Source organism: Papaver somniferum, chromosome 2 (assembly GCF_003573695.1).
Source record: "Papaver somniferum cultivar HN1 chromosome 2, ASM357369v1, whole genome shotgun sequence".
NCBI lineage: Eukaryota > Viridiplantae > Streptophyta > Magnoliopsida > Ranunculales > Papaveraceae > Papaver > Papaver somniferum.
In genome coordinates this window covers 71,493,294-71,516,218 of record NC_039359.1, presented here as the reverse complement: position 1 = coordinate 71,516,218, position 22,925 = coordinate 71,493,294, and the positions used below count along the sequence as shown (strand labels likewise).

The following is a 22,925-nucleotide window of genomic DNA, read 5'->3' as shown; positions in this document are numbered from 1 at the left end:
AACATTCTGAAACATCATGGAGCCCACCAGTTTCAATCCTTTCTTTGTACAGTGTATTCCAGTTCAGGGGTGAGCATGGTCCGGTATGGACCAGTTTTTACCTCATCTGTATCCAATCCAATCCAATTTAATACGGATTTCATATTTGGTATCTGCATCCAATCCAACATCCAATGGATGCACGGATGAATATATTGGGTGTAGATAATCCTATGGATTTGTGTTAGTTAAAATTTATAAGGAAAAAATAAAGCCAATACAGATGACTTCTTATAGAACCTACACAGTTTATATATATATGTATATAAATATAGAAGTGCCATGGACTACACTCCAAGCAAACACCTTAAAATTCCAAAATTATCTATATATTTTCTGGAAACTATATAAATGCCCTTAATCTAACGGATATGGATGTCCAACGGATTTTCAAGGTTGCATCCTAGCCCAATCCTTCAACTGTTAGATTTCAAAAATCTCATCCGCGTTCAACCCATAGCAAACGGTCCGAGAATCCATTCGCAAAAATACGGTTGGTCCCGGTTAAATCTATGGATTACGGGTAAAATGCTCACCCCTAGTGAGCCCGCTAGTTCCATTCCTTGTACAGTGTTTTGTGACACCCAGAACTATTTTTTTTATTGTCAGGCCCAAAATATTTTTCAGATTTTGTGACAATCATTATTATTTGAAGTTATATAAAGAGAGTAATAAAACACAAGTACCTTTATAGCCTGTTCGGTTCAATTTTTTCAAATCTCAGGAATTGGATTACAGGGTAATGGATTCCATGGTAAAACAAAATCTGTTTGGTTGGGATAATTGGATTCCATTGTAATTCAAATCTATTATTTACTTAAATATCCTTGAAACTTCTAATAAAGCTAAAACTCAAAAATTTAAGAATTCAAAATTTCAAAGCAAATTTGAACCATGGATGACTATTGTTCCACTTGTGTATGAAGCGCCTTTTTCCACATGGTTCTTAAGAACTTCTCAAGTGAAACTATATCTTTTTCATAGACTACAGATTTACTGATTACTTACATAAAACTGAGCGAACAAATTTATAGAGTAGAATCACAACCTTATTTCGAAAGGCAAAAACAAAATATAAGATTCTATTGTTGTATTTCGAATGTAGAGTTCGAACATATAGAATTTGCCAAAAAAATACAACGCCATCACAGAAAAGTAGCAGGTGACAATAATGCAGAATTACTGATCTTTCACAACAGACTATACAGCTGCTGCAGATGGAGAGTTGCTTTAATTCATAAACTTGTATCAAAGTAATTAAGAAGTTAAGCCAACTAAGAGTGCTTTTTCTTGCTTCCTAACCTAGATTTGTAATCAAGAGTTCTTGTCAGCTTATCTCATATGCCAAAACTAGCTTCAGGTTTCATAAAGTCTTAAACAACTCTTCAAAACCACACAAACAAGAACTTAAATTGAAATTGGAGAAAGTACAGTTGTTGCTAACCAAATACCCGTAAGAAAACAAAAGAGGAATTCAGTGGACCTTCTAACGCTTCCTTTTCCACCAATGCGGTTGACACCAACCATCTTCTGAAGCTTCTTTTTTTCACTACTACTTGAGTATTCTATTCTTCACATAGTGAGCCCTCTTCCCTTCTTCTATCCCGAAAAACATTTTGGTCTTCGTAGATGAATCAAGTATAATCGAAGCAGCATCTATCACATCATCATCAGTAAGACCATCAATCTTCTGTAGCTCCTCAAACAACTGTTTGTTGGTGTCTGATTCTTGGGCCAATGTACTACGAATTGCTTCAAAATGTGAAAGAGTGCCTGATACAAACTTGCTGAAAGAATTAGCCATCAGATTAAGACCATTCGAATCACCACTTGATTCACCAGATCCAACATCCAAAGAAGATGATCTAACCCTCTTCCTCCTCCTACCTTTATCATTACTATTATTGGCTTCGTCCACTGATCCAGATTGGTTACTTTGTTCGCGTTCTGTTTCTTGTTCAGTTTCCTGTTTTGTTTCGTTCTCCCTTTCTTGCTCATCTTCTTTATCTATCTCTTCCAACTCTTCAGCTAAAGAAGCAGCTCCTTTACCATTTGCTCTATCTTCAGCAAATATTTCAACCAATGCGTCCAAATGAGGAAAAACTTTCCCATACACTCCCTTTATACTTGGATGAGACTGCAAAATCCACAAATTGGGACTTCAAAAAATAAGAACAACAAACTGGACAAAATTAAACTAGAAACTCACAGTTCATAAATGAAACGAAACAAATGCAAAATGAAATTGCGGACTTGCCAGAGGCAGTGTTATTAACGCGAATGCAGAAGCTACACCCATGATATTAGTTAGTGAAGACACAGGTGAACGGTGAGTATCAGTGCAGTAACAGTGCAGTTAAAATAAACAGTGCACTGAGTATCAGTTGAGTAACAATTGAGTAACAGTGCAGTAACACAAAGATGTAGAATAGTAGACTTAATACTGCGCATTCAAGCCTTGACTTCCTCAAAGTCCATACACAGAGACCTTATCCCACCACAAGGTCTAGTTATCACCATCAATTGATGCCTATAATGGTCATCGTTACCAAATTCACTAAATATACTTACACTGTTCACACTACATGGTTCATAAGGTAGCTCAATCTCAAACTTCGAATAGTGATTAGAGGAGAAATTAGAGACACATCTAATTAAATAGAAAGGAATATATTTAATAATGGTTTGAAATTACCTTAGCCCATTCATCAAATAAATTCTTCTCACACACAAGCTTATTGTTGACATAATCCCATTCAAAACCACTTCCAGAACTTAGCATTTCATTGATTTCCATTGAATGCTTCTTCAAATTCTTTATTCTCGAATCAATGTTGGTAGTACTTAACCCGGAATTGGGTAGTTTCTCAGCTAATTTTTGCTCAATCACTTTCAAATAGCCAGATTTAAATCCTGTATCACTCTTCCACTTGCCATCAAGTGCAAGTTCCGTCAAAACATCAACCAATATGTCATCTTCAGATTGTACCCAACTCCGATGAGGTGCCATTACTTGCCTGTTTACAACCAAATTATGTCAAGATAATTTCATAAGTAGTTTAACTTCAAATGGAACAAGGAAATGAACCATAGTAACTCACAGATTAACAGTGAGATTTCATCATCTGTGATTGTTGTAAAGGAGGAAAACATAGTAGTCATTGCTGCTATCAAACTCACACAGATACTATAAGATAGAGACAAAAATCAACCATTTGCAAAAATAAATCTGAAATGAACCATCCCCCTTACTATACCATCAGTAAGATAATTAATAAACCTTGTTCTTGTAACAGTTCAGTACAAATGAAAGTGATAAAAAATGTAAGCTAATACAGGAAAATGATGAAATCATTTTAACTAAATATGCGCCTACATCTAGGTGCAGTCCATCTTTCCCACATTTGATCAGCTAACTCCTTTCTCTGAACATCCCAATAATTCGAGGAATCGACATGTTCGATCATTCGACTTTCTTGAGGAGAAACCAAATTAATTGGTCCATCTTCATATTCATCTTCCGGTAAAAATTCATCCATAGGCATTTCTCTCCTAATAAGGTTATGTATCAAACAACAGGCCATGATAAAACGGCAATGTATGTTCACAGGATACCATGAGGGACCCCTAAGTATTGCCCATCTCATTTTCAACAATCCAAAAACTCTTTCAATCACATTCCTAGCCCTACAATGTTTCATATTGAACAATTCTTCAGCTGTCCTGGGTTCTAAACGATCTCGCCCCCATTCCTTCAAATGATAACGTTGACCTCTAAAGGGAGCAAGAAATCCTCCACTATTTGGATAACCGGCATCAACAAGTTAATCGTAACCTAAACAAGTAAGCATGTAAACAACCATCACTATCTTTATAAAAAACATGAAAAACACTCGCTAATCCGCAGATTCAAGTTATAATACTCTAACAAACTTACCATGTGGAACTTTTAAGCCATTTTTTTTGTAAATGGCTTCCCTAAGAACACGAGAATCAGCAGCTGATCCTTCCCATCCAGTATATACATATATAACCTCCAAGTATTGAGAACATACACCTAAGACATTGGTAGCAATTGCGCTTTTCCTTATACGATACCTAGGCTTGTCTGTTGTTGCAACGTGGACACTAATATGTGTTCCATCTAATGCCCCTAGGCAGTTATAAAGGTAAACAAGGTGATGTTAATAGTTCATTAGTGATACGAAAAACCAAGTGTTAATATTCATGACATATAAGGTTAAAAAGGTTATAATATTTCATTTGAGACAATCTCATACCTTAAAGCAGTTCCATCTCTGGTCAACAGAACTTGTAGAGACTGCTACCGGTTCTTTTAACAACTCTCCTCGAAGCCTAATAACTCCTTTCAACACCGTGTTCACATGTCTACTAATCGTATCTCCTGATCGCTTGAATTGAAAACCCACAACTCTATTCTTATGGTGATGCGCAATTACATATAAAAATATCGCCACCATTTCTTCGACATCACAATTCCTATTATCTTCTAGTCCACTAACAGTGCGCAACTTATGACAAAGAATTCTAAAAGTGCGTCTATCGAGACGAAGTTGGGATTTACATTTAGTGTCACTTTTGTATACCAAATCTTCCATCACCCACAATCGTACCATAGTTAATTCAAAACGATCATTAGCTCTTAACACACTGCTTTGATGACGCAAGACATATGAATAGAAATAAATGTAAAATAAAGTTACAACATCCATCGTTGTTCGGATATTGTCTGTCATCATTTCAAGTTTCCTTTTTTTTGTCAAGACTAGAGGTGCCATACTGGAAGTGGGTCTGAATTTGAAAAGGATAAGAACAAAATGGTCAACCATACATGACTATACAGACACGGATGATAAAACAGTAAACAATCATACAGCCACAGGGTGACTCAATATAGGTCTCAAGTCAAATATCAAAAGTTTTTCAGGAAAAAAAAAGCATAATCTAAGTTAGTTTTTCATTGTCAAAAAAACACAACACAATCAAGGGATAGTTAAAAGATGATTTCATGGATTATATCATAAACCCAACATACACATGCATAAGCTAATTTTATCATAAAAATAAAAAATTACCGAAATCAATTTAAATGAAATTGGTGAACGAATTATACCTTGAAAGTTCTTATTAGTTGAATCAAAGGGAAACGCTGATAATACTGTAGTTGATTGAGTCGGGAAAAGAAGAAATAGGTACTGTTGAAAATGAAAGTTAGAGTTCTTGTGGAAGAAATTATTGTTCCTGAGTTGATGACCGATTATCAGAAAGCCGCAAATCCAATTGAGATGATAATTGGTCTTTTAATCAATCATTCCTGCAACAAACTGAAAAGAAATCAAAACCCTAACAAAACGAGCAGTTAAAAAAAAATGAAATTACATACAGATAGAGAAGAAAGAAAATACGAGAGGTTAAAACCTAACCTAATCATCGTATTTCTCCATCTCTCATTCTTCAGTGGTTTCTTTCTTCTTCTCTCTCGATCTCTTCTTCTCTCTCGATCTCAAACGAAATGGTTAGAAATGAAAAATGAAAACCAGATTCAGATTTTGTTTTCAGAGGGACAGATTCGTAATTTTCGCTCAATTCCCTTTGTTTTTTACGGAATCAAATTCCTTTCCACCCACCCACCCACCAATGCAATAGAATAGAGCCCATAGGAGGGAATTGGATTCCTTAGAAATCCAATTCTAAATTTTTTTGGGCTGTTCGGTTCAGGGGAATTGGGCCTATTCCCTTGGAATCCAATTACTCGGCTCCCAATTACCCGAAACGAACACGCTGTTAATATTTTTACTTGTATAACTCTTCTAATTAAATTGTTTTATGCATCCTATTTCTCAGGGGTATAATCGTAAATGAAATTTGAATATAGCATATCCAAAAAATCGTGCCTCGGAAATTTACAAATTTTATCTCGTTCGAAAGCTTTTAAAGAGATCTACACAACGAGTACAAACAACAATATCAAATTTACCAAAAATCAGAGGTAATTATTCTTTAGACATGATACATAACCATCATGTAGCCACCACAAAGGATGCATAACACATTATACAGCTACCACAAAGGATGCATAACACAATATGAAACCATATTTTGGTTCATCATCCATTAATTTGGTTATGAAACCACCAAAGCGATGTACACACTTAAAAAGTAACATTTAAAAAAAGAAAAGAAAAAGGATTGTATAACGAATTATGAAGCCACAACAAAGGATTCATAAGTCCTTATTTAGCCATATTTTAGTTCATGCACCCATGAATTTGGTTATGCAACTACTAAAATGATGTATATATCTGAAAAATAACATTCCAACAAAAAAATAGACGCATAATGAATTATGTGGTCATTTTCTCAACAGCGTAACATATTATGCAGCCATTTTCTAATTGATTTCTTTCCTCACAAAAAAGTTGATGTATAAAGCATAATGTGTTATGCAACCATTTTTTCCAGATACATGGCAGGTTATGCATCCATTTTATCGGATGCATAAAAGACCTTTTTTTATTTTTTTTATTTTAGTGTTAACAAAAAAGTGGTTGCATAATGGTTATTTAGTCATTTGATCGACCATAACAAGTCCTGTAGACATCATTTTTGTAGATGTGTAATAAGTTATACAATCATTTTTTGATTGATTTCAGTGCTAACAAAAAATGCAGTCATTTTTGTAGTTGGATAATCCATTATGCAACCATTTTCTCGATTACATAACAGGTTATGCAACTATTTTGTGCGGCTATTTCTATAGTTGTATAATGCGTTATACATCAATATTCTCAAATGCACAATTATGCAAACTTTTTTTGTTTGGTTCAGTGCCAGCATCATCAAGGTATAATAATTTAATAAAAAAAAAGGTTTAAAACAACAAAAATGAACGAAATTGCAAGTTGCTTTTTTATCCATGTGTAAACATACCAGCATAACTGAAACTTTAAAACATGGATGATAGAAAGGAAAAAGAATGGTAGCTAATATAATAATACAGTGTGTGTAGTTAAAAAAATATCCATATTTTAAATATCCGTTTTTTTAACCTTATAAATGCGTTATGCATTTATACTCCAACTGTGGTTTAAAGATGGAACCATATCCTTTCACAAACTTCCTGTAATAGCTTGTAAGGCCTAGAAACCCTCAAAGACCTTTGCTGGTTTTAGGAATTGGCCATTGTACCATGCTAGAGATCTTAGCAGGATCAACTACCACTCCCTTAGCTATTATAATATGTCCAACGTACTCCAATTCTGGTTGAGAAAAACTGCACTCGGAAAGATTTGCATAAAGCTGATGTTGTCGAAGAAGATGTAGGGTAATTTCCAAATGGTGCACATGTTCCTCAAAGTTGGGGTTATACACCAAAATATCATAAAAAAAATCATGATGAATTTTCTTAGATATAAGGTTGAAAGATGTCATTCATCAATGAGTGTAATGTAACTGGAGCATTATTGAGGCCAAATGGCATCACTTTGAACTCATAATGGACATGATAACCTCTGAAGGAAGTTTTGCAAATGTCAGATAGATGCACTCTGATCTGATGATAGACTTAAAATCAATCTTAGTAAAAATGATGGCGTTGTTTAATTCATCAAATAACTCATATATCACAGGGATATGAAACTTATCTTTGATAGTTATGTCATCGATTTTCCTGTAATCAATACAGAATCTCCAAGTGTTATCTTTCTTCTTGGCCAACAAAATGAGAGAAGCAAAGGGACTACGGCTTGGTTGGATGATACCAGAAGACAATATTTCTTGCACTAAGTTTTTAACAACATATTTCTAGATATAGGGACACTTATAGGATTTTAGATGGTGGTGAAGAATGAGGTTTAGGAGGGATTGTATGATCCAATGATCCGTGAGGTGGCAAAGTGGATGTTGTATTGAACACATCGGAATAAGAATGGAGAAGGACAAAAATAAACTCAAGGATGTCAGTAGATGTAGGGTAGTAAAATTTGAGTACAAGTGACACACAATTCTAAAAGAAGTTTTCTTGAAGTAGTCCATTCCAGCACTATGTTAGAGCATTGCTCGGTTGAACCCACCAAGTGTTGGTATGTCAAAGTTGGTTGTCATATTTTAGTATCAAACTCATCTAGAGTCGCTTGATTAATTACTAGAGTCAACTTCGTTTAGGTTAGACTAGAAAGTCTAGGAATGTTGAGACTTACAAGTATTACTCTGAGGACCTGAAGAACGTGAATAAGTATCGGCTACAACAAAGACATCATCCTTCTACTTGAGGTTAGTAATGTTGATTTGACTTGTTTCCATTCCTATCGTGCCTTCCAAGTCGTTTAAGATTGAAAACATAACATGCGAAGTTATATTTATGAAAATCTAGTATTAGAGTTGGTCATATGATTATGATCAAAGTGTCAAGGAAGTATATTGAATTACGAAGTATAACGTTTATCTTTTGAACTTTGTAAATGCGACATCAACATAATATATATATATATTATATAATGTATGTAACTTGTTACTTGATTGTGTATGGGATATAGGTGTGATTTCATCCTAGGAAACTATGTTTTATTACATTGGTATAAGGAAGTAGATATACGAACTTGTTTCGTGGTCGAAAAGAAATCAATAGATATGTTGGTCCGGTATTTCATAACGATCTTTTGAATTACCGATTCATACCAAGGTAGGATTTAAGGTATAACCGATCTTAACTTAAGTTGAAATTCAAAGTAGAACTGATCATAACTTATGTTGAAAGTCAAAGTAGAACCGATCCTCACCTAGCTTGAGATATGTGGTAATCTAGCTTCTGTTGGAAATTAAGGTAGAACCGATCCCTAACCTATATTGGGAATCTTGGTAGAACCGATCCTGTCTTTTGTTGGGAGTCAAGGTAGAACCGATCCATACCTATGTTTGGTGACTTGGTAAAACCGAACCTATCCTATGTTAGAGTCATGGTATAACCGGTCCCAAAAAAAAAACCGATTTCCAAAGTTTACTTTAGAGTTTGTGTGAATTCAGAACTAGGGTTTGCTAAGATAGAAAACTTCTAGACGCCGACATAATTTACAAGCAGATGGAAATCAACACATGCACAAAATATTTCCCGAAGAAGATTGAAACAAAAATGAAGCAAGATGTTACCATATTTCAACAGTACTATGGGTCATTGAGCTAGTTCTTTATTTTCAAATGGGTAAACATTTCGCATATCGTAGCAGTATGTGAATCACGGCTCTTGGGAACCTCTCAAGTTTGAAAGGTAACAGTGTCATTGTTTGTATTGGACTTGCAGCTAGTATCCTATACCCATGAGATGAGCACAAAACACGCATATAGTCATAACATGAGAACAAAGTGGACCAACTAAGGACTAATAACTGATTAGTTAATGCGCATATATGAATTTATCTAGAGCCATAAACCTCAAATTCATCTACGGAGATGGGGGAGGCTAACGTGGGCTTTAGCCCACCCCAAAATTTCAGAAAACGTTTTTGGACCCTCATAATTTTCATAAAATTTATATTTAGCCGACCTATAAATTTTAGATTAGCCCTAATATTTATAGTTACATTTAGTTATGAATTTAAATTATATTTAAGAAAAATCTCTTTCAATCAACTTACATAGATATATAGTACACAGTCTTCGTTTTTTTCGATATGAAGGTACATTTCAAAAACAAAAAGAAATATCAAAAATTTAAATTTGTTAGTTGTAGCAATTTCTTTACTCCCCATTATTTATGGTGCACAATATAGTTTTGTTTACTTACTTATTTCAAGTGCGAAAACTAATCCCCATTGATTTTGAGAGGACCATTTACTTTTTCGAAATAACGAATTTAGATTTGGATTTTTTAAATTCCCTACTTTTATTTTGATAATTATTGAAATAATTTTGATCATGTTAGTCAGTTTAACTATAATATAAGCATAGAGATGGATTTCTTAGTCAAGTTTATTTTCAAGTGTGACAGTGTTATTTAGCTCTAAAAATTAGACGAAATTTCCAAAATTTGAGGCGCCCGCCTAATATATTGGTGGCTATACTCTGCAATGCAAACACTTTTCTCAATCTCTGATGATTAGTTCTTCTCTTATGATTTCAGGGAATGCCCGGAGCACCAGGAATGAAGATGTACTCGAAAGATGGCATGTTAAAGAAGAATTTCGGGGCCAAAGAAGGTGATGAAGATGATGACTATGATGATGATAAAGATCAAAAAGATTTCCCTACCAGTTTGGTACTAAAATTTAATTTCATTAAATTATGGGACACATTCCATGCTCGTCTCCTAAACTATGTGCAGGAAATTAACATGGACCTTTTCTAATATAAAGTGTTGAGAGAAAAAAAAAGTGTAAAAGAAGATTGGATGAAGAAGATTACTAAGAAAATTTCAAACACTGGCGCAGCATTAAAGATCCGCGCTAATAAGGCAACACGTAGAATATAACAATGGTGGAGAAAAAGGAAAGCTACAAGTTTACAAAAAGGAACTAAGACAGAACTTTAAGACACTACACAAGCTGTTCATTTACATTTTCCAATGAAATAGCTGAGAGAGAGAGACAGAAAAAATGAATGTGCATACTGGGCTGGGTTGGGGAACTTGCTTCAAGTTTGTGAAAAACTGGCATCATAATTATATATCAATAAGTTACATAATTGCAGTGTTCTGCAAAATATCTTGCAAGTGAATATAAGAAACTGCAACTGCACTACCTGAACAAATGAAGAATTAGGAAACAGTACATGTTAACATCTCCACAATTCAAGTTGATGCTGTAATTAATAATAAAACCCAGCACCCTCTACATATAATAATCCTACTAGTGCTTCAATCAACCCTTCTGATCTAATACACTAAATTTTCCTTAATTTCCTCATCAAGAGAATCCAGATTTCGAAGTTTAATTTTATTTAAATACATTTTTCAACTTACGAAGTTGGAGCCATTAGTAGTAAGTGACAAAATTTTGTCAAGTTGGGTGACAAACACATGGTTTATCATCTTCAACAACGGTTGCATCACGCAAAAAATGAAAAAACAAAAAGAAAAGAAAAGTGTTTCTTAGTGTTTCTCTGGATCTCACTTTTAGTAACTCCTGAGCTACATTGAGGAGCAAAAGGTTGAAGTTGAAGAAGATATGATAAACTTTTGACAACCCATATCGAGAAACTAAATATGGGGAGAGTTTGCCCACCAAGATGCTGCAAACTTGCAAGAGTAATGGGTTCAATCCAGATTCTCCTAGGAGGGCTTGTCATACTAGTAAGTATAACGAGTTTGTTTCGATTTTACTCTGCCGGTTTTTTCATGCACGATGAGGGCATCTGCAAACATTTTTATGGTGTTAGAGATTCGTACAGTGGTTTCGATACGAAAGCTTTATCAGATCGGGTTGAAGAAGTGTTAATGAAAATGGCAACTTTGCAAGATCAACTTGAATTTACTGTACAAAAGATAGACAAAGATTGCAGAGTTAGTATCGATAAATCGAAGTATAAGAAGTTTTTGGAGGATGAAGTGATTCAACTATAAGATTTAATATATAGAAACGTAATTTAGGATCGTTGAACTTATGATAATCACACGATAAAATATGCAAGAATTTTTAATGGAGAATACCTGGTAGCGCTAATCCGTGTTACGATACCGATCATCTTTGTAGCAGCGGTAATACCTTGTGGAGGTCATGGTTTATCTCTCTTAACCTTAGCCGTAATGAGTAAAATCCTTGGATACAATAGTAATGGTTATTGTTTCCCTTTAATAGGTAGAGAGAGGACCAAGTTCCTAGGGTTTTAGTATTAGACATTAGATCTCGACCGTCCATCAAGGAAGAGCATAAATAGGATACTAACTCCTTATATAAACCATGAATTAGATATTTAGCAATATCTTAAATATAATCAGTTTCTCACATGGGCCCAATAGAGATAATTATCATATAAAAAATTATCTTACATTCTCCCACTGGTCCATGTGATAATCTATAAATGGTAATTGCAGGAAACATAAGGCGCGCGTAATTTCTAAATAATAACTTTAGTGGTTAACGTAATACTTTGATCAAATAATCTATTCATGCGAGTCATAGCGGTTGCACATTGTCTTGTTATCAACATGTTCCCTTCCATGTACCACAACATGAGTACCTTGCTCAACTAGGCCTTAAATAGGAGTATCATAATGGTCCAGTGATGTCTTTCAGAAAGACGATTTTTGTTAACATTCATCCATTCACATAAATGTATACTAAACATGGATACATAAATAATTCTGAATAACATTAATAAGAACTCAATAAGTGTCCAAAAGTAAGCACATAAATTAGCTGAGTTCAATAAGCAATTACTCCCACAGACCTGAGATTTTAATCTTTTCTTAAGATGTCTTAAAAGGTAATTATTCATTAAGTGCATCACCGAATGCAATTGTGCTTAAGCGATAAATGAACAACTATTGTTTCTGAATTTCCTAATTTACGCATATATACTCAAGGTTCATGTGTTTTGTTCCCTTCGTATACATATCGTGTTTTAATGCTGCGAAGCTAAGACGATAAATTTCGGCAATGTAGAGACAAACCTGAAGTCTCTAAGTATCGCAGTCATAAATATTCAAACTCAATTGTGGGACTAGTATTAATGGATTCTTCCTTTATAGAATCCATACATCCACAAAAATTGAAGTCTGAAAACCCAATCAACTCTTGTTGGGCTTGCTAACTAATTATAAGACATAAGTTAAAATAGTATCTCAAAATTCTTGATAACTTTCCTGTAATTTGTTCCTCGATTCTTTAGGCATTTAGTTAACATATCAACAACTTGTTGTAAGTTTCGTATCAGAATTAAGACGTAATGAAGATTAAATTTATATCTTCTATCCTACATGAAATAAAATCTGTTAAATATGTTATTATCTCAAAATTCCTTGAATATTCGATATATACCTTATATGAGAGCTTTAGTAATCCATATGATATTAATATCACATGGTAAGCTCTAGTGATATCCTTTATTTCAAAAAATATAGAGATATGCATAAAGTCAAGATCACTACTCGTAGGTAGTATGTCTTAACATACAAGATCAAGAGTATGAATTTCTCCCACTGATCTTGAGGTATATGCATAAATCTGTAATAATTTCATCCAAAACTTGAAACATTTATAGTTTTGTTGAATTTCATATACCATTATGGGAGGCTGCTTAAATTTCATACTTTGATTTTTAAAATTTGTAGACTAAAGTTTATCATTAATAAAGGCTATTTTCACATTTAATTAATGCAACTCTTAGGTCATACTGAGCTACTAATAATACTATGATAATTCTGAATAAGTCTTTCTTTGACACGAGAGAAAAACTTATTTATAATCAATGCATCGTTTCAGAGTAAAATCTTTGGAAATAAATCTTGCTTTATACCGTTTAAAATTGCTATTACAGTCGGTCAGAAAGACCCACTTTCATACAATGATTTGTGTCTTTCGAGCAATTAAGCAATATCCGAGACTTGATTTTCAACCAATGATTTTTGCTCACATAGCATCAATCCATTAATCAAAAATATTACACATAATATTTGTGAACCTAAAACCGAGTCTTTGCCATTTCATATCAAAATGTAATAAATTCTTGTAAGAAAATCACTAAAACAACATGAATAACTTTCTTTCAATCTCTATTGAGACCTTCTTAATACTGGTTCATGTTGTTATCAAAAAATTTCTTTATTAGCAGTAGTTATATTATGGAATATTGGATCAGTAATTTGTGGTCTTTCATTATCTAACATTCTGATAATGAGAAGATTCACAATATATGTAGAAATCTTAAATAAAGGGATCATTATCATGATTTCTTGAACATATATATCCACGTACTCCCATTGATTAAGCCATCATTAACGAATTTATATTTTCGGTTTCAATAAGTCTCATACTACGGTTAGAACGTTAAAGAATACCATTTGGATTATTTAGGAAAACCAATGAACCAATAATAGTTTCCAAATCCAATTTTCAGTATTTGGAATGTAAGCCCTCACCTCCAACTGAACAACCATAACTTAAAGGTGATTTAAACTAGGTTTCCAGCCATTCTAGTCCAAAGTGTGTCTTTGAAACTGCTTTACTCAGAAATCTATTTAAATTACACAGTTGTTGAAAGAACATACATTCACTGATATGTGGTCATTATTCATAACTCATCATGCTTCTAACCATTTTCATAAAAGTATGATTTTGCCTTTTGTTATACACCATTATGCCAAGGATAAGTTGGCCTTGTGTATTGAGCAACAAATCCAAACTTTTGGAGATACTACGTAAAAGATTTAGGATATTATCCTGTTTTGTCATACCTTTCACAATATTCACCACCTTTATCAGACTTTATGATTTTCACTTTCTCTATAATTGACTCTCAATTTCAATAATGAATGTTCGAGAAAACATCCACGGATTGAGATTCATAATGCAATTGATAGATGTACACAATAACGTGAAAAATCATCAGGTGATAAACAATTTTATCTTCCAAAAAATGGACCATTAAAAGTCTACAAAATAATCGTAATCAACAATTAATAAGAACAAAAGCTGAATTTATAGTAGAGATAAATGACAATTAAGCTTACAATAGTTTCATACCTTCAATAAGATTCTCCTGTGGGTAAAACCTTATCAAGGAACAATGTGAGATATGAAAAACATCACTACATATTTTACCTTCTCATACACATAACATTATGTTTTTTTAATACCACAACTAGAATCACCTGTGGAAGAATCTCGTCTTATCATGTATTAACAAACTCAAATAATTCTAATGTTCAACCTAATACATCGGAATAATAGTCACCTGTGGGTAGCTATTATTTTACATGTATATGAAACATTTAGATAAACTTAACGCTTGTTTAAACGTGTGAACCAAAACTACTTGTGAGCAACATTGTTCTAATCGTCAAGTCAAACTAAAAGGACTCAAAATATACAGTACTTACAAGATAAGAGTTTAGTATCACCGTGGTGATAACTAAACAATCCACCAAAAATGTATAATTGCAAATATCACACTATATTTTCTTGTCACATTGCATGGTCCTAATCAATGATATGGACATCCTTGATCTGATCATAAAATTAGTCGATTATAAACAATTATGAGTAACCCTGAAACATTAATCAAAAGCATTTATTTAAGCATGTCATATATAATTTGTGAAAATGTCCAACACCCTTTAATTAAAAAAATATACAAACGTGATGAACCTTTCATAAACCAAAATCGAGTATTAAGCAAGTCTATAAGTATAATTCAATAATAAAATTTCGTTGAAGAAAGTTCTTTGATGCGTCGCTAGTTAAATTCGATACTAGTTTTAAGGATCAGAATAAATAAAGGTTATGGTGTAGACAATGATTTTCACAAATATAAGAAATTAACCCTTAATTTCTTCTTTAGAAAATGCACCGAGCTTTAGACTTAAAGTAACATATTTGATTGCGCATTGAAAATATGAAAATACATTATGGGTTACTCAATTCTTAAATAAGAATTTAAAAACTTTAAATAAGCTTTTTAAAGAAAGTATGTACCAAAAATCATGTGGCGTTAACTTAATCATGATTTTATTTGAATGTGTCCATCAAAAATGGTCAAAATAAAAATTAAACATAATGAAACTAGACACCCTCAAGATTTAAATCAATTCATATCCATAATGTATGATCAACAATCATATCATTCAGTGTTTTCTTAAATATGTGAACTCCAATTTCCTGTGGGTAAATTTTATTCTGATATATGTAAGAAAAACAAGATTACAAGCATTTGACAAAACTGTGATCATGACCAAAAGTGATTTGACATCACTGTGGTGATAGCCAATCAACTAAAATAATGTCATTATCACATGATGTGGATAACTGCAAAACCTACACTTTGCGGTTTGCAAATTCATGCTTATAATAACATTATGATTATACTGAGATATAACACTCTAGAATCACTGTGGTGATAACTAAAGAGTCTAATAATAATTTAAAGTATAATCCTATAAAATTTAAAGAAAAACAATAATGTGAGGGAAACTACACCATAACGCACAAGCACACAAACCATATCATAATGCACACACAAATTTAATGGTGTCAAAAATGGTTTTGATCATAAAATTTATAATGAAACTTGATAAAAAAATCGTTTTAGTGTTTCGATAAAGCGGAAGCGTAAGTTAATTTACAATAAAAATTGGTTTCATTAGTTTTAAAATTAATATTGTCTCATTATCTTAATATTAACTAACACGTATATATATCCACAAGAAAATATTAATGTTTCCAATTTTTAATGTCTTAATAACCATTCACGTGATGGAAATTTTATATTCATCTTCATTTTCTTTGGAGCACTTATTAATTCATGACATAAAGATATAATGTCTAATAAATAGGTATATGATAAAGCTATACGGAGTCTACGAACGAGTTTAGATCTCGACAAGATAGTAACACAGTGACCTAACTTGTTGTGTACGCAAGGTGGACCGAAAACAATCACTTTGTGGTTGTGTGTGTAAGTGTTACTGATGGCAAAAGTCAAAGTTCGTTTGATTCCTTCGTTAATAATTTGGGGTCCTGTTAACCTGTACACCCGTATACAGGTTAAGGAATCATTAAATAATTAATTTTTGTATCGGATTACGATAATTTTGTTGGAGTTTTAAACATCTCGTAAATATAATTTTTCCTTAAAATTAAAATCTAAAATTCCTTATAATACCGCTAATAATTTCACTATATTTACTTTAGGACAGTTTGGTTTACTGTTTTCTCTCTCTGTCAATATACTCATCGAATTAATTGCTTGGACAATTTGATGTGGAGCCTTTATCTTCTCTCTATGATGAATAAATCGAAAAGCCAAAGGATAATTCACTGGAGTTTCTTCTCCCTTTATCGGCAGAATCAACATATTTTTTCTTTTTTAAAAGAGAGAATCACCGGCCTTACACTTCCTTTTTTGTTAAAAACTCTAGAAACTCATCGGGAAAAAATTCCTAATCAAAAGAAATACGTTTTTCTCAAGAACATCATAATCAAATCCAACAAATATAAAAAAGATAAACATTCCATCTAAATAAATTGTTGGTTAGTAGCTCTCTAAAGAAATTTTTGTAATTAGAATTCAATGAACACCCAATTTTCTTTTACCTCAAACCCATCACTATTATTCTTTTTGGATCTCATATTCATCAATACGAATCATCGATGACAGAAAATTAGTTTTCTGATATTTTTATCTGGTTTTATAGTTGACGTTTCTGTTCTCTGATTTCATCATGTTCTGCATATTTAAGGGAAGAGGTCAATGACCGAGGTAGAGGGAAAAGGGTTATGGGATGTTGTGAGAGAAGAGAGATAGAAAAACACTGTTCACTTGAGAGGTTAATTATAGAAATACTTACCTCATAAATGTAATTAATTCTTCTATCTTATTCCAATACAAAATTCCAAGATCCTAGATAAAAGTTCGGTTATTAATTGTTCCTTAACCTGTATACGGGTATACAGGTTAACAAAAATTTGTATGTTCCTTGTTCATTGATCATTGCATGTGTTTAGTCTAAAGATGGTTGTTTTGTAAATCAACCCATCTCGGATGATGTGGTACAATCTCGTGGTGGATGGATCTTATTTACCTCCACAACACCATCAACGTTATTTTAACCCAATATTTTTTTTAGTTTGGGTGCATAATTACAATCCACGGGTTAATCCTATTCTGGGTAATCAATTCTTCCACTATTTTGGCTTTATTAAAGACTTGATTATTTTTACGGTAATTATTCACATGCATGGTTGAAAAACCTAAGTCCAATTTAATTGGTATCTTCGTCCATTGACTTTATTGGACGAAGATCATGTGACTAATGGTTTCTATTTTTCTACTTCTTTGTAAGAAACCATCCATCAGCTGATTATGCGATATTGAAAACAACTTTTTTTTTTTAATTTGTCGATATAATTTTGTTAATTGTAAAAAGTGATGTTGGTTTTTCCCCATCAATTCTCCTTAATGAGATGTAAAAATTGGCATTTTAAGAACTTTTAGCCAATATTGGTTATTGAATTCTGTTATAAGAAACTTCATCAACCAAAAAGTAGAATTTTTCTACAAAGAATACGATAATGATTTCTTTATTTTTCTCAAAAAAAAAAATCATTCAAACCAATTGGAATCATATTTCTCTATGGATCCTAAAAGGATGAGATTGGTTATTACGTATTCACACTTGGAAACACTAATTGCATTATCCATGAGGGATACTGAGAATTTTTTTTTTATTATTACTTTTCTTCCTAATGCTACACTCCAAAATTAAGAGCATTCAACTTGACATTGGAAAATCTAGGACATAAAAGATCAATGGGTGCGCACCCGGATTGATAGCTATATAATTAGTCCTTGTAGTGACTAAATTGGTATTGAATTTAATTTCTTTTAAAAAAGAAAGTGTCCACAATCTCATGTCGTTGAGGTCATGGAATTATTTGGAGATTTATTTTCATATTTTATATGTTTTTGGTTGTAATCAATAAAATCCATGCTTTGTTCAATTTGTATTTCAAGTGGATTACATTTTTAGAATAATTTTTAATGATTCTTGGTGTCAGTATTTTACTGTCCAACCTGGTATTTCTAAAATCCAGAAACTATAATAAGTATATGTCCTCGAATTAATCGGATAATACTTTATGAAACTTGATTTCATATATGAGATGCAAACATTTCCACTATAATCAGGGGGGAGACTATATACACTATCAAAACTTGTGTTAATTAACTTTAAAAGTTATATCAATTTCTCTCCCATTAAATCAAATCGATAAATGCTGCCATTAAATAATAGGCATGAAGGTGTCTCATTTAGCTTTTCCAGAAGCTTATGCCGTTTGATAAGGCAAATCCAATCACTTCTAGCAAGCATGTAGCATTTTAGTACAATCTACAGATAATGCTCTGGTAGAGTATATCATAATATGATTACTTTCTCAAAACTAATATCTCCTCATTTGAAGATGAGGAGATTATAACGCCCGCAAGTGCCAGTACCAATAATTGACTGATTTTTCAATATATGCATATATTTGAGAATTATGTGGGATCGTAGTAAACTATAAATTGTCGAATCTTCATTATAGTAGATACATAAATAACAAATGATGGTGGTTTTTAACCCCTCTGCAGAGAAATATCGACATATGTGATTGGTTGGCATACAATCCAATTTAGATTGTATTAATTTCTCGATGAACGCAATTTTGGATCCAAAACTTAACACTTTAAAAATGCCAAGTCTATTAACTACAGGCTGGTGTAGTTATAATGCGTTATATGAGAATTTTTCGTTGTAAAAATGATTTAAGGGTTTCATTTTTGCTCAGACCCTAGGATTGATTCATTAATTGTTCTTTTTATACAATGTACTGCGTGGTAGTCTTTGAAGGACTCATATTGCATTGACACAATAAATGTGGTCGAAGAACATATTCAAATTTGTAATCCTTGAATGATTCAAATTATATTCAAGCAGCCACTTGACTCGATTTTGTTAGTTTTAACAATCCTTTATGTGTTTTTAGAAATTTGGTACGAAACCGAAAATCCGGATTAATTAGTTGATGATATCAACTATATAGGTCTCTTGAGGAGTCCTTAAAAATAAAAAAAATCCACGCTTTAGCAGCATAAATTCTTTTTTTCTTTTATTTCTTTAATCCGCAGTTATAGTTATGCTAGCATAAACTCGTCTTTAAGATAGACTAGAGTAATTATTTTGATGCTTTTTTTTTTTGAAAAACTCATACAGTTGGGTTAGCATCGATAAGTATGTCAAAAGTTGCACTCTTTTCCCTTCGTTTCAGGTTTTGTCCCATGTGGTTTTCCTAACAAGGTGTTAACGAGGCAACATCTTAATGACGTCTCAAAATGTTGATGTTGTGCTCTTTTTCCTTCATCCAGATTTTATCCCATTGGGTTTTACTGGTAAGGTAGTGAGGCAAATTAATTCAATATGGTGGTCATCCAAGGGGGAGTTGTATCAAATTATGGTTTCGAGAAGTTAGCAGTCCAAGAAGCAAGTCCTCAATGTATTTAACGAAGCATAAAGACTTGAGAATACTACCATTAGAAGACGAACACAAAAGAAGACTTCATCAACTGACAAATTTCTCACGAAAGCATTGCTATCTCCAGCATTCAAGAAATTTGTTTATCAAAATTGGGAAATCTCGACTCGAAGATTTGCAAGCCAAGATTTAACTGAAGTACTTATCAGGGGGAGTATCAATTAGAAGATATTTTACTGGACTATAACGTTGTACTCTTTTTCCTTCACTAAGGTTTTTCTCACTGGGTTTTCCTTGTCAAGGTTTTAATGAGGCAACATATGCATGTCCAACGTTGTTCTAAGTTATCTCACAATTGTACTATTTTCCCTTCTATCAGGTTAATTTTGTCTCTTTTGGATTTTCCTGACAAAGGTTTTAACGAGGCAATTAGCTTAGATACAGTGGTCATCTAGGGGGAGCATTACAAACGGCAGTTTAGCATGTAGATGCCCACTTTAGTGGGACACTATTACTTGGGCACCAAGTATGTAAACTCTATAAATAGTGTCCTAAACCTTTGTATTCTATACATAGATTAATAGAAATCTCTCTCTTCTCTTCCCTGTATTTTGTGTCTTCTTCTCTATATTCTCTATATTTTCTCATTTATATCATATCTCCAATTTACCTCCCTTTCACATACAAGGCAAGTAGAATATACGGACTTTAGTGGAACAATTATGCATGTTTATGACTACATGATGTCGACATTCTTCCATTTCATTTATCAGCATTATTACGTTCATTATTACCTCATATGCTCATTATATGCCATTATTTAAAATTAATATTCTTACAATGATTTTTTCTATTATTTACAAGCCAAAAATAAAATCATCAGGCCAAAAATAAAATCATCAAGCAAAAAATGTTAATTTTTACATAAAATGACGGGGTAAGACATTAGTGTTAAATTAAAATATATTTTCCTCCAAAATTAAGTAGGTCATTAATGTTGAAATATATTTTTTTCCAAAATTAAAAGAAAGTAATAATAAGTATAAAAGAAAATCATTAGCGATAATGGCCACGAGATCTTAAATTGTACAATATACCATAATTTTCAACTGATTTGATTTTGATGAGATAATAAAAAATCACACATGAACATAAAGTGTGAGCATGATATGGGTCAAGATAGTTAGATGCGAAAAGTAATGCAATTCTATAAGAACAATTATGTTCACAGAAAGGAAAAATAAATATCAAACCCAATTTTATTTTATTATTGATATATGATTAGCAGGCGATCATGAGTTCTAAACGCAAGCTCTATATGCCAACTATAATTTTTAATTTATAGACACTTAATTAGGATCGTTGAACTTCATGATAATCACACGATAATTATATACAAGAATAGTTTATACGGAATACCTGGTGACGCTAATCGTACGTCGATCATCTTTGGGGTAGCGATAATACCTTATGGAGGTCATGGTTTCTCTCTCTTGACCTTAGCCGTAATTAGTTAATCCTTGGATGCATTAGTGATGGTTACTGCTTCTCTTTCATAGGCAGAGGGAGGACCAAGTTCCTAAGGTTTTTGTATTAACCTTAGATCTCGACCGTCCATCAAAGAAGAGATATATTAGGAATCTGACTCCTTAAATAAACCAAGTTATAGATATATAGCAATATCCTAGTTATGACCAAAATTTTTACATGGGCCCAATAAAGATAATTAATCTCATGAAAAATTATCTTACACGACTAATTTGGAGAATGAGAGGGATCATCGGTATAATCACGACTAATTTTATGTATACAGTGATCGATCAATTTTTTCTTTCTTTTTTAATGCGAACAGTTCCATGTAACTACTTCGGAGTAGTATGAAAGGGTTTCAGATTGACGAGGAGGAGGAGGTCGTTTGAGATTAGATATTTAGATATGAATTCTGATGCCATTCATGCGATAAAGATGAACAGAAGTAGGATAGATAGATGATTTTTACAGTTAGACCCACTAAATGGAGTAATGACCCAATATTTTAGGGCCTGCGGAGAGAGTATGCGATAAACCTGCTAGCTTGTAAAATGAAATGAGGAACATGTGGAGCGGGATTGACACTATATTTTAGGGCCTGCGCACAGAATAATCAAAGGCACTGTAAAGTAGGTTTTTATCATAAATAATCGTTGCTGGAGAGACCTACATGCATGCACGGAGTGGTTCAGAGCATTATATACACAATTAACTACAGCAGTGTTATGTACTCTAGCTTTAGCAGATGCCATCAAACATGTTTTTCAAGTTGGTCCGCTACTTGACTACATATATATACGAGGTACATACATACATCGCCATGAAAGAAACGTGGAAATTAGTAGTTAACAAATTCATCCATTGTCTTTGACATGTGCCAGGGGATTGTAGATATAGTAGTACTAGTAATAAATATTTCTTCACTTATGTGTTTATTTTCAATCGGTTTTAAAGATAATCTGATGCCATCCATGATATTGAGCCCATCACTAAGCTAGCTGCTTTCTGGAGGGATTTATTGAACTTCCGCTTGATTCAAATGTCGAGATCGTCGTGCTGATTAAGCGCTTGCGCTTCCTTGCATCAAATTCGTATTAGCATTCCCAAACTTCATAAGTACTGGTGCTTATGATATGCAAATGGGGGTGAAGACCATGGGAAAATAAGATAAAGAGT

The 22,925-nt window shown here is 32.9% G+C and overlaps 1 protein-coding gene across 1 annotated transcript; it reads right to left on the bottom strand.

Moving 5' to 3' along the window:
- Positions 1 to 1,591: 1,591 nt before the first annotated feature.
- Positions 1,592 to 3,584, bottom strand: LOC113351357. Its single transcript, XM_026595360.1, has 3 exons — positions 3,442 to 3,584; positions 2,735 to 3,056; positions 1,592 to 2,176 (listed from the first exon to the last, which is right to left on the bottom strand). Exons 1-3 carry the CDS (start codon positions 3,582 to 3,584, stop codon positions 1,592 to 1,594), a joined length of 1,050 nt encoding a protein of 349 aa, XP_026451145.1.
- Positions 3,585 to 22,925: the final 19,341 nt, after the last annotated feature.

What these genes read in the sequence shown, in the direction of transcription:
- LOC113351357 (XM_026595360.1), bottom strand. Translation starts at nt 3,584, where the DNA reads ATGCCTATGGATGAATTTTTACCGGAAGATGAATATGAAGATGGACCA. An exon ending in AAGGAGTTAGCTGATCAAAT is followed by an intron (nt 3,057 to 3,441) that starts GTGGGAAAGATG and finishes GGTTGTAAACAG; the next exon opens with GCAAGTAATGGCACCTCATC. An exon ending in TATTTGATGAATGGGCTAAG is followed by an intron (nt 2,177 to 2,734) that starts GTAATTTCAAAC and finishes TGGATTTTGCAG; the next exon opens with TCTCATCCAAGTATAAAGGG.